This window comes from Balaenoptera ricei, chromosome 7, assembly GCF_028023285.1.
Source record: "Balaenoptera ricei isolate mBalRic1 chromosome 7, mBalRic1.hap2, whole genome shotgun sequence".
In the NCBI taxonomy this organism is placed as follows: Eukaryota; Metazoa; Chordata; class Mammalia; order Artiodactyla; family Balaenopteridae; genus Balaenoptera; species Balaenoptera ricei.
The window spans coordinates 77,250,763-77,263,254 of NC_082645.1; the positions used below are offsets into that span (position 1 = coordinate 77,250,763).

At 39.4% G+C, this 12,492-nt stretch overlaps 1 protein-coding gene across 4 annotated transcripts in view; it reads left to right on the forward strand.

The window, feature by feature from the left end:
• Nucleotides 1–12,261, forward strand: part of INPP1 (inositol polyphosphate-1-phosphatase) — a 33,763-nt gene extending 21,502 nt beyond the window's left edge. For all 4 annotated transcript variants that reach the window (XM_059928370.1, XM_059928368.1, XM_059928369.1 and 1 more), the window contains exons 2-6: nucleotides 1,831–2,098; nucleotides 4,686–4,746; nucleotides 7,411–7,611; nucleotides 9,692–9,866; nucleotides 11,585–12,261. In XM_059928370.1, the coding sequence (XP_059784353.1) occupies nucleotides 1,895–2,098; nucleotides 4,686–4,746; nucleotides 7,411–7,611; nucleotides 9,692–9,866; nucleotides 11,585–12,152 (1,209 nt within the window). In that variant the 5' untranslated portion in view covers nucleotides 1,831–1,894 and the 3' untranslated portion in view covers nucleotides 12,153–12,261. The remainder of the gene's footprint in view (nucleotides 1–1,830; nucleotides 2,099–4,685; nucleotides 4,747–7,410; nucleotides 7,612–9,691; nucleotides 9,867–11,584) is intronic.
• The last annotated feature ends 231 nt before the right edge of the window (nucleotides 12,262–12,492 follow it).

Here is a 12,492-nt window from a genome sequence, read left to right on the forward strand (position 1 = left end):
GTGCTTAATTGTTCCAAGATATTTTAAAATATCATTTCTTATTAGAAAAGCAGTATATATTTATTGTAGAATATTTGAAAATTATAGAAAAGCATAATGAAAAAAATCCTCCACAATTCTAGTACCCAGTGATAATTACCATTAAACGTCTGTTTATCATTAAAACATCACCTACTAGCCTTTCAGACTCTCTCTATATGTATAGAGTGCATATGTGTATAAACACAAATTAGGAACATACTATGATACTATATATACACTTAATATTATAACATTAACATATATCCCTATTAAATATTCTTCAAAAATATTATTTTAAGAACGACATTGTAGTCTATCTTACATTGCACCAATGTTTAAGATTATTTTTAACTTTTTGCTACTGTCAATAATACTAATCCTTCTTCTGTGGAAATATTTTAACACAACTGTGACTTAACACAAAAAAGGGCCAGACTGGAGTTACTGGCTAAAGGTAATAACATTTCTAGGGATCTTGATACATTTTTCTCAAATTGCTCTGTGGAAACCCACTTGTTTGCACGCCCATTAACAGAGTATCAGCACCTGTTTCACCACACCTGCAAGAATGAAAATTAACTTTAAAAACAGTTTTGCCCATCTAATAGTGAAGTAGGATGTCTCATTGTTTTTATTCACTTTCCTTTTATTACTGTTGAGGTTGGACATATTTTCTTAGGGTGGTTGACCCATAATCTTAAGAAAACAGCATATATTATTTAAAGCAGATCTGATTAAGACAAAACGGCTATGACAATTCACAATTAACTCCATTGCATTGACATCTTTATTGTTGTACTAATTCTCAGCCTCCTAGAGTCCATTAAAGGAACTTCTTTTTTTTTTTTTTAAGCAGTAGAGTATTTGTTATGATAATAAAGAACATGAGCTTCTGTGTGAGCCCTGCCGGTTAGTCTTGTGTAACCCTAAACAAGTTGCTTAACTTCTCTAAGCTTCAGTTTCCTTGACTGTAAAGCAGGGCTGATAATCCTCACAGTAATTCTCACAATACTGAGATAGGAATTATTAAAGCATTCAATAAAATGCAGCTACTACTGAAACTGAGAAATGTTTCTCTCCTAATTACCTGATAGGTATGTCAAGGTGTGGTAGCATGCCTCTTAGAAGCCAGAACTTTTCAAGTCCCAACAAGTTGCATGTTTGAATTCACTTTATTATTTAAACTTGCTAGAAGAGCAGCACAGCTGGTGGGACTTTTTTAATAGAAAAAAAAGGTGATTGGGGTTGGGAGATCAACTGGATTGCTAGCCCAAGTGTGACCTCAGAGTCCTGCAGGACACAAAGATGCTTGCTGGTGTGGTGCTTGGTACCTTAGAAAGTTGCCCCCAAACTGATGGGATAAACGGGCTTTCACTTCTTCCTTCTCCCCCCAAAGGGTGAAAGAAAGAGCACTACTTTAATAATGTTGTTGCTAAGCTTGTGAGCTCATTCGAGGGTCATTACGTGAACTTGGCTTTTCCTTTCATTTAACATTGTGCTCGTGTATCCACCTGCCTATTGGTCTAGGGTTTTGTAAATATAATGTAGATTCTCATTCAAATTCTTTCTTTCACTGAGAATTCAGTTCTTTGCATAATGCATTTGAGACTATAAATCTTTTGATCTTTAAAAATAAGTTTCAAATGTTAGATGATATCTAGTCTTCCACCCGGAGGATGCGACTGTGATCTATAGTAGCTGTTCAGCCATGCTGACCGGTTGACTGCCAGATTGGTTGTTAGCAGTGCCGAGGCATCCTGACATCACTCTCTGAACTGCTTTCTCTTTCACATTCTTGTACTTTTCCAGCTGACGGCCCGGAGGGTGGGTGCCGATTCCACCAGACGCTGCAACTGAAAAGCCAGGTTCAGAAATGTCAGGTATCCTCCGGGAGCTGCTCTGTGTCTCTGAGAAAGCTGCCAACATTGCCCGGGCGTGCAGGCAGCAGGAAGCCCTCTTCCAGCTGCTGATAGAAGAAAAGAAAGAGGGAGAAAAGAACAAGAAGTTTGCAGTTGATTTCAAGACCCTGGCTGATGTACTGGTACAGGAAGTTATAAAACAGAATATGGAGAACAAGGTAAGAAAGCTCCCAGCCAATGTAATTGCAGAATATTTGCCCCTGTGGTTTTTTCCCTCTATAGAATAACATCCCTTCTCCTCGCCACCCCTGCCCCTCCTCGTCCCCCCTACCCCCATTACTAACACCTTGGATTCTAATAAACAACTTGGGTTTTTCCCCTTGTTTTGACTACAATAGACTAAAATGTGTGCTGCAGAAAAAAATTTTAAATATGGAAAAATAAGAATCCTCTTAATCCTACCACTAGAGAAAACCACAGCTGTTTTGCTAAATATTGTTAGAATATTTTCCTTCTGTGTGTGTACATGGCACATACAACTTATTTCAAAAGAAATGAGAACATACTGTTTTATAACTTTTTTTTTAACTTGATATATTAAGTCCCACCTTTTGACATAATCATTTATCTAATGGTTGCCTCAGTTATGGGCTCATAGAGTCCTGGAGACTTAAAGTCTCCCTTTATTTGAGAAGGAAAACATTGTTTATAACTAACAATGATTGTAATTCTAGGTCTTTTAAGCTGACTGGGGAAAAGAAATTATATTCATAAGTAGTAATAACAAATAATAACATTAGCAGACACTTATAAATGCTTACTGTGAGCCAGGTACTGTTCTAAGGGCTTTAAATATATTAATTTAATCATAACAATTTTATAAGGCAAGAACAATTATTTCATTGTAATGGATGAGAAAAGGGAGACACAGAGAGGTTAAATAACTTTCCTAAGGTTACACAGCAAGTGAATGGCACGGCTGGTTTTTGAACACAGGCTGACCGAGTCTGTGCTCTTTGTAATACTATATTGCCTTTTATATGGTAATCTAATAATTTCTTTTCTTTTAGGTTTGGGAGGATAGAATTTTATGTCGGAAAGCCCTACAAAATATTAGAATCGTTTCTATGAAATTCTCAAAATATTAGGAATCATTTAGAATCATTTAAGTGAATTCTTGACCACAGGCAGGAAGAGAGAATAAATGACCCCTTGAAATTTCTACAAACTGTACTTTTTCATGTCCTATAATATCTGGCTCCAATAAACTAAAAAGGAAGCAAATTTATTTTTGTTACTGATCAAGAGCTGGGTGGAAGGGATGGTTGAACAACTGGATTAGAAATGTATCAACGTTAAGTTCTGTGGGCTAATATTTGCCCCAGAGCATTATAACAAGTTCAGGCAGTTGTTCATTCATGAAGTATATGCTAGGACTTATGAACACATAAATGATATTCACTTTTGGCTTGTATAAAATAGTTTCATGACTCTCCAATACTGTAGCCTCAGAAAGGGTTTCTAGGCAGGCTGGGAGACTGGAGCTTCGGCCCTGGATGAATTGATGAATCGGCTCAGTGCCAGCCCGTGTTGATTTGCATTGTTCTTTTTTTTGTTTTTTAATTATTTTATTTATTTATTTTTGGCTGCATTGGGTCTTCGTTGCTGTGCACGGGCTTCCTCTAGTTGCGGTGATCGGGGGCTACTCTTCATTGCGGTGCGTGGGCTTCTCATTGCAGTGGCTTCTCTTGTTGTGGAGCACGGGCTCTAGGCTCGCGGGCTTCAGTAGTTGTGGCACATGGGCTCTAGAGCGCAGGCTCAGTAGTTGTGGTGCACGGGCTTTATTGCTCTGAGGCATGTGGGATCTTCCCAGACCAGGGCTCGAACCCATGTCCCCTGCACTGGCAGGCAGATTCTTAACCACTGCACCACCCGGGAAGTCCCGACTTGCATTGTTCTTTAAAAGAGTTAAAAATAACAAGTAGCTGTGGGCACTATTAAAGCTACTGGCCATCTGTGAATAACTGAGCTCAAATATTTGAAGCATTTCCTTGCTTTTATTGCCTGAGAACTGTACTCATATCATAATTCAGCACATATTTTGAGAGAAATTATCTTTACTGCAGAGAAAATCAGAAGCAAAATGTGTCTGAAAGCTTCCTGGTCATACAGAGATGAGAGAAAATTCCTATTTAGCTTTTTTTTCTTTTTTTAAAAAATTCTATATTGGCACATAAATTGTTGGCAAATAAAATATTTCCCCTTTTTTGCTATATCACCTTCCTAGCCTGGTGGCTAATGATACCTCCAACAGGTACAGAAAACACACCTGACAATGAAAACAAAATCAAATGTTATCCTCTGATACCTTCTACCCAATCTCAAGTAATCATCTCAGGTACTTGGTCAATAACATTAACTTGTATAAGCTACTTAGGTACTGTTTAGGAGCAACAGTTAAAACATCTCCTTTGTAAACATTCTAGCTCTATGGCCCTTAACTAGAAGGATGAAGTTTCCAGAAGTACTTCTGCAGACTCAACAATACATAAGGAAACCAGACTTCTACCATGATTTGGACTTTCTAAAGGGGCAAAGGAGCAGGAAAATATTAGAAAACTAAGTACTGAACCAAACTGACTTCACTTTTTATACTTGGATTGATCTCTGGAATTGTAAATTTCAGATCTAATTGTGCTATTTAATTTGAAGTATAAAATGAAAATCTGTTCAGAATTGAACATAAATGTGGGATTTTCTTTTTTTCTTTATTGTTGTATTTTTGTCATACTCTGAATCATTCAGTTTCCAGGCTTGGGAAAAAAAATTTTTGGAGAAGAATCCAATGAGTTTACAAATGATTTGGGTAAGTATAAAAATCTTAACGTATTTTTATAACTTAATTATCATATGGTATTTTTATTTTCAACTTACATCATGAAGTAAATGGATGTTTGGAGGCCTTTCATGTAAATAACATTTGAATGTTAAGCTTCATTCAGTACTTCAGAATATCATGCCATTTAAGATAGGGAGATGTGGCATTTTAGGATTATTTAGCAAGTCCACATGTATTATTCTAGATATAAATCTGTAGCATTTGAATAATGTATGATTTAACCTTTGGGAAAGTTGCATGGCCCTTTGGGAATCTGATGGAAGTTATAGATACCCCCAGAAAGACGCACATCTACACAGTTTTGCAGGCAATTTCAGGTCCAAGTAAACCCATTTGTGGAGACCTCCTAGGGAGTCCATAGACCTTGGCTGAGAATGTAGAGGAGGCCCTGTCCCTGAAATCACCTCATGGCTCCTCTGGTCTCAGAACCTCTGTAAAGGGAGTTGGACAACCAAAAAGGTTCCTTTTACTACCAAGTTTTAACTCTTATTTAATTAGTTTCCTGTGGACCAAATTCTCCTTTGATGGACCACCAGGTCCCTTGTGATAGAGAGGAAAATATCAAAATCGCTGATCCTTTTTAGAGAAACAAATTGTTGTTAGTTTGTCTGGGTTTTTGTTTGTTTAATGGTAGAAGATTAAAGTAGTGAACTTTAAACACTGATCATGTGACAAATAGTTAAACATCTAGAGGCATGTTTACAAAGAAAACTAATTTCTGGATTAACTCTGGAGAAAAATTTGTCTCCTTCATGGGCAGTGTATTAAAATGCACTTAATTCTATGACACTCAGTAGGAAGAAAGAAAAATCTCATTTAAACTTAAGATTAAAAAAACACCTGTACAGGAATAAAGACACAGTTGTAGAGAATGGACTTGAGGACATGGAGAGGGGGAAGGGTAAGCTGGGATGAAGTGAGAGAGTAGCATGGACATATATACACTACCAAATGTAAAATAGATAGCTAGTGGGAAGCAGCTGCATAGCACAGGGAGATCAGCTCGGTGCTTTGTGACCACCTAGAGGGATGGGATAGGGAGAGTGGGAAGAAGACGCAAGAGGGAGGGGATTTGGGGATATATGTATACATATAGCTGATTCACTTTGTTATACAGCAGAAACTAACACGATCTTGTAAAGCAATTATACTCCAATAAAGGTGTTAAAAAAGAACACCTGTGACTAACCCGTAAGAAATCCTACACTTAAAATCCTGTTTGACTACTTCATAAACAGTTATTTTAATATTTCATTTACGTATCTAGAATTATAGGGGCAAAAAGGCATTCCACGTACATTTTCCTTAGAACTGAAGGAGAGAATGGGTTTAGCAGAGAACCATGGCGAAGGGGAGGGACTGGTGGTTGAGGTGAGGTGAGACAGTGGAAGTTCAAAGGAAGGAGTTTGGATTTTCCTTTAAGCATGATCGGAATTCAGTGGCAAATTTTAAGCAAAGGAGTAGTGTGATATGATTTGCTCCCTTGAATGATCCCATGACTTTTACTGAGTCTAGTGTAGGTGCTCAGCAAGTGGCAGTGATTAGCATTATTATTCCCCAACTTTTACAATCTCATTTAATTGAATTGAACTACATGTAATTGTTTCTTGCTGTTTCAGAATCATCATTGTAATAGACTCACTGTGCTTCCCAAACTCTAAGGATCACATGAATCACCTGGGGACCTTGTTAGAACTCAGTAGGTCTGGGATGGGGACTGCAGTTCTGAATTTCTAACAAGTTCTCAGGTGATGCAAATGCTGCTGTTCTTGGAATGGCTAGGTTAGTTAGGAGTATTTGTCTATATACCACAAAATCTCCAAAGTGCTATGTTTTCTTAATTTTTAAAAAAGTTATATTCTGCATTGCTGTGACTTTCTGTTGCTATTAACTTGCCTGTTTTTGCCAGCCTCTTTTCTTACTTTTGCGGGGGCCGGAAACCAGATTAAGCAAGAGTCTAAGAAGCGTCTTTAAAGTGATGGTAAAGCACCTGGATTCGGTAACTTGGGATTTCAATCGCAGAAGCAGCTTTGCTTACATCCTGATTTCCAGTGGTTTCACAGAGAGCTATTCTATGTATGTCATTTAGAGTCCTACCGCTTTACCACATTTAAAGATTAATGTACTTCATCTTATGTTACTTTACTGAGCATAAACAATTTAGGGAGGTAGAAGCCCTTCTTTGTACTGATAAGAACTCCATTCTTTTCAATAACATATTCAAATGTGAATAGGGTGACCCACAGTATACGAAAAGTCAAAAGGCAAAAAATATAAAGATTGATTATCAAGGACTCAGGGTTCTTAACTGGTCCATGAGCTCCCTTAAACTAGATACAAAAAACTGTGTGCATGTGCCCATGTGGACATTTTTCTGGAGAGTAGTAGGTCCTTTGACACCTGGAATTCATTCCTCGCTGTTAGGTGCATGACTGACCACTGAGCAGCTATGACTTTATGAAGGCCACTGGGTGATTCTGGCAATCAGCCAGGTTAGGAAACACTGGTATGGATATATTGCCCTCACCTAGTCTGAGGTGCCCTCACAGCTTTTGTTTCTTCCCACCCCTCTGTTGTTCTTTCTCCCCTGAAACTTGAGATGTAATGGTCTTTAGTTTGTCTTTACTCAAGGGGAAAAGGTTATCATCAGACTGTGTCCAACAGAGGAAGAAACAGTAGATCTTCTCAACAAAGTCCTTAATGGTAACAAGTTGGCATCTGAAGCATTAGCCAAGGTTGTACATCAGGACGTTGTCTTTAGTGACCCAGCTCTGGATGCAATAGAGATCAACATTCCACAGGACACTTTGGGAGTTTGGGTGGATCCTATAGGTAAGTAGAGAGAGTGTTTGCTTCTGTTTATTTGCTTTCATTAGTAATCCTTTTTTTTTTTTTTGGCGGGGGGTTAGAAAAATAAAAATTGAGGGTATGGTTTAACTCTCCTAGGAGTTTTAAAATTTTTGAATTTTTAAAATGATAAATGACTTTCACTGCCGTGGCCCGGGATCAATCCCTGGTCAGGGAACTGAGATCCCACAAGCCGTGCGGTGCAGCCAAAAAAAAAGATAAACGAAGAGCTGAGGTGTGTGTTTTATACATATATCTATCACATATATCTATAACATGTGTGTGTGTGTACACACTTATACACACACACACACACAGGCACATATACAAAGCTGAATTAACTCATTTTTGAAAGACCTCAGGGGCCAGACTGCTAAATATGAGAGAAGAATGAAGTGATAGCAGCTATAACTAATTGAGCACACATGCCATTTTAAGAACATTCAGCACCAGCAGATTATTGCCATCTGGGAATACTGTCCAGCTCATCAGATTTTTAAAAAAAAATCAAAATCCAGGTTTTTATGTGAGATCTCACAGTTTAACCACTGGCTACTAATTCAGTTAAACAAGCAAACAATCAAAACCACTATACAGGCCAAGCAAAACACAGCTGAATGTGACTCTTAGCAGTCAGTTTGTGAGTCCTGTGTAAACCTCACCATTAATTTTGTGGTCATGATTATGGTAGAACCATAATCTATAGCTCATTGTTTAAAAAGTGTAGGCCTCTCTCAATGATGCTATTAATATAATGCCCTAGGTATTAATCTTCGGAAGTCCCCCTTTTTCCCCCAACCTTCCTGGCATATTCTACCCAGTACAACTGCAACCAATCACGCTGAACAGGCAAACTCCCCCCACCCTCCCCATCCTACAAGCACATTAATAATGATAGAAATGCCTTTAGTTATCAGAGAATTAGAGAATATTCAGCCTATGGATTGTATATGCAAACTAAGAATGTTTTCCAGAATCTTTTATTGCTTGAAGGTAAATCAGCCTCAGTTAAGGTTTTTGAGGGACAGAAACCTTGTTTTCTTATTCTATCCTGAATTGATTCTGTTAGCTAGCTCTCCGGATCTTGTGCCTGGCACATCCTTAACTGGGCATTAACTCATTAGATGTGGGCAGTCAGCTGCTGGCATGTACAGTCTTTTAAGAAGAAACCTAGCTACTTGGCTTCTTTTTCTCATGAGTACCATCAATTTCTTCCTCTTGTACTACCATCATTGTCTCCTTCCTTCTAATTTGAGGGGCAAAAACAAACAAACAAAAAGGTAATTCCACCCCTGACAGATTCCTGGAAGGAGGCTTTCCCATCCACCTTGGACTTGTCCTCTGATTAGTAAGAGCTCTAAGGAATCCCCTTGGTTATCCTGAGCTATTAGCTTTTAAATGATTTTGACATGTGATGGATATTTGAGTGCTTGTTATTTGCAAGGTGCTATGCTAGCTGCCATAGGAACTATAGACATGTCCTTTCTCTCCAAGAGTTTCTATATAGTTGGGAAAATGAAACACAAGCAGCTTAAAAGTGAAATACAAGAGGTCAAAAAAATAATTCAATATAAGTGTCACCCAAAGGTAAAAACTGATTGGTTACTATCTTAGTCAGTTTGGGCTGCTATAACAAGATACCATGGACTAGGTAACCTTTAAACAACAGAAATTTATTTCTCACAGTTCCAGAGGCTAGGAAGTCCGATATCAAGGTGCCAGCATGATTAGGTGAGGTCCTTCTTCCTGATTCATAATTGGTACCTTTTCACTGTGTCCTCACATTCTGAAAGAGACTAAAGATCTCTCTGGAGCCTCTTTTGTAAAACACTAATTCCATTCATGAGGGTTCCACACTGAGGACTTAAGTACCTCCCAAAGGCCCCACTTACTAATACCATCAACTTTTGGGGGTAAGAATTTTGGGGGGACATAAACATTCAGACCATAGCAGTTACCAAATTAGAAGAGAGAAACGATATAGTATAGGGTTTGTAGATGTATTCATCATCGTCTTCTAAGTAATCATTTCAAATAATCCTAACAAATTTGCTTCATTTTTCAGATTCAACTTATCAGTATATAAAAGGTTCTGCTGACATTAAATCCAACCAAGGAATCTTCCCCAGTGGACTTCAGTGTGTCACTATTTTAATTGGTGTCTATGACATACAGACAGGGGTGCCCCTGATGGGAGTCATCAACCAACCTTTTGTATCACAAGACCTAAACACCCTCAGGTAAAAGATGAAAATTTTTGGTATATTATGGTTTTTAGAATTTACAACCTCAGCTTTGCTTATTGTCAAGATGATCTCTCCGCGTGACATTCCCATGACTCGGTAGATTTGGTATTCCTACTAAAAATCTGCATGTTTGAATTAAGGTTCTTTTTATTCTCAGCCCTGGGTCTTGCAGCAAAATGTGACAACGATCTAATGAAAAGTTGAGTAGGTACGGCCAGGGTTAGGACCTAGCTCTGGGGTGCTCTTCCGGTAGAACTGCCAGCATCACTTCCTTTAATGCCTCCTCCCTCCTCAGGCTCCCCTGGACTCCTGTGCAGGGCACAGATGCTCCGATCCATGGCCCATGCTTGTGGGGCTCCAGGGCATGGCAGAGGCCAAGAAGAAGCAGGTTTTCTCCTGTGATTTCAGTTTTTTATTGAAATAGATAATATTTTTTTCCACTTGTATAGAACTGCATATTTTTATTTATAAATTTATTTGTTTTTTATTATTATTGTTTTTTGGCTGCATTGGGTCTTCGTTGCTGCGCGCGGGCTTTCTCTGGTTGCAGTGAGTGGGCTTCGCATCACGGTGGCGTCTCTTGTTGCGGAGCATGGGCTCTAGGCGCGCGGGCTCTAGGCACGCAGGCTTCAGTAGTTGCAGCACGCAGGCTCAGTAGTTGTGGCACATGGGCTCAGTAGTTGTGGCTTGCAGGCTCTAGAGCGCAGGCTCAGTAGTTGTGGCGCACAGGCTTAGTTGCTCCGCGGCATGTGGGATCTTCCCGGACCAGGGCTTGAACCCGTGTCCTCTGCATTGACAGGTGGATTCTTAACCACTGCGCCACCAGGGAAGTCCTAGAACTACATATTTATATTAAACTTTGACTTGCTTCAAGCAACTGAGAATTGTTTGTTCTTTAATAGTCATAAACTACGCCTATGGAATTTTGATAGTTTTCTTCTAACCCTGCCTTCTTCCAAACTGAAAGTGTTTGTTGTCTTTAAAGGGTCGTTAAGAAGTTAAAAATAAGTGGGACTGGATGCTGGCATAATCATGACCTAGAAATGATTGACAAAGTAGTTAGTAGCACAGATCCTAGATTGAGACTTCCTGGGTTTGAATGCAGATTCTACCGCTGATTTACATTCTTACACTTACATTCTCTAAGCCTCAGTTTCCATCTCTGTAAATAAACTATCCAGCATATATAGTAAGTTAAACATTGAGAAATGATAGGTGCTATTTTTGTTGTTGCCAAAAATAATGAGTCCATCTTTCTTGGTGTTAAAACCAAAGTGGAGCTAGTGAATTAGAGAATGAAAAGGCGTTCCCAACTGAAGAAAAGCTTAAGGATTGTGAAAGATTTGCAGATTGAAAAGATTATTTATCTGTTCATCTTTCCCCCCATTAAACTTTAAATGCCAAAAGTGGCAGTGAAACTTTGCTCTGTTCCTGGAGGCCAGAAATCCCACAAATATTTTAGCATTGTCCTAGATGGGTGTGATAATACAGAAAAACTGAAAGCATTCCTAACCTGCAACAGCACAGGCAGCAAAACGCACAGGGAGTAACTTTTAGAAATAAATTAGCTACTTGGTATCCATTTCTAGGCTTAAGGACCTTGAGACCCATTATGTTATATATTTTTCATATCATCAAGTTGGGAAGCCATATGAGCAATGAAAAACGAATGGGATAACCTACGGCCACAAACTGAATGTTCTCTTCCACAGGTGGAAAGGACATTGCTACTGGGGCCTTTCTTACATGGGGACCAATATCCATTCATTTCTGCCTCCCGTCTCTACAAGAAACAGCAGTGAAACGCAGAGCCAAGTGACCCCAAACCCCAGCTCTGAGGCGGAATGCTCCCACCCGTTCTCAGCTGTCATTAGTACAAGTGAAAAGGAGACCGTCAAGGCCGCACTGTCACGTGTGTGTGGAGAGCGCATATTCCGGGCAGCTGGGGCTGGTTACAAGAGCCTCTGTGTTGTCCTCGGCCTTGTTGACATTTACATCTTCTCAGAAGACACCACTTTCAAGTGGGACTCTTGTGCTGCTCACGCCATCCTCAGGGCCATGGGTGGGGGAATGGTGGACTTAAAAGAGTGCTTGGAAAGAAACCCCAACTCGGGACTTGACTTGCCACAGTTGGTGTACCACGTGGGAAACAGAGGCGCTGCTGGAGTGGACCAGTGGGCCAACAAGGGAGGACTGATCGCTTACAGATCAAAGAAGCAGCTGGAGGCATTCCTGAGCCGCCTCCTCCGACACCTGGCCCCTGTGGATGCACATACATAGACGAGCTCCATCCTCAGGGACTCGAAACCCACCTTCCTCTTCTGAGGAGCATTTTTCCATTATGTGTTCATAACGTTAATGTCAATAAATGACTGATATTCGTGCCGCAGTTAAATGTGCGAGATTCTTAATAGTGGATTTTGTACTGTTTATGTTGCTTGAAACACTTCAATAAAATATTGAAGACAGGAAAAATTCCTGCTCAATTAGTAAACCTCTTCTAAACATCTAAGGGATAAGTTAATGTCACTGAAGTATTAGGGAGAGCAAAGAGGGGGTTGAGCTTAGTTTTGTTTCCCTTCTGGAGGAAAAATCTGCAGCTTTAGCCTTTGGCAAAACA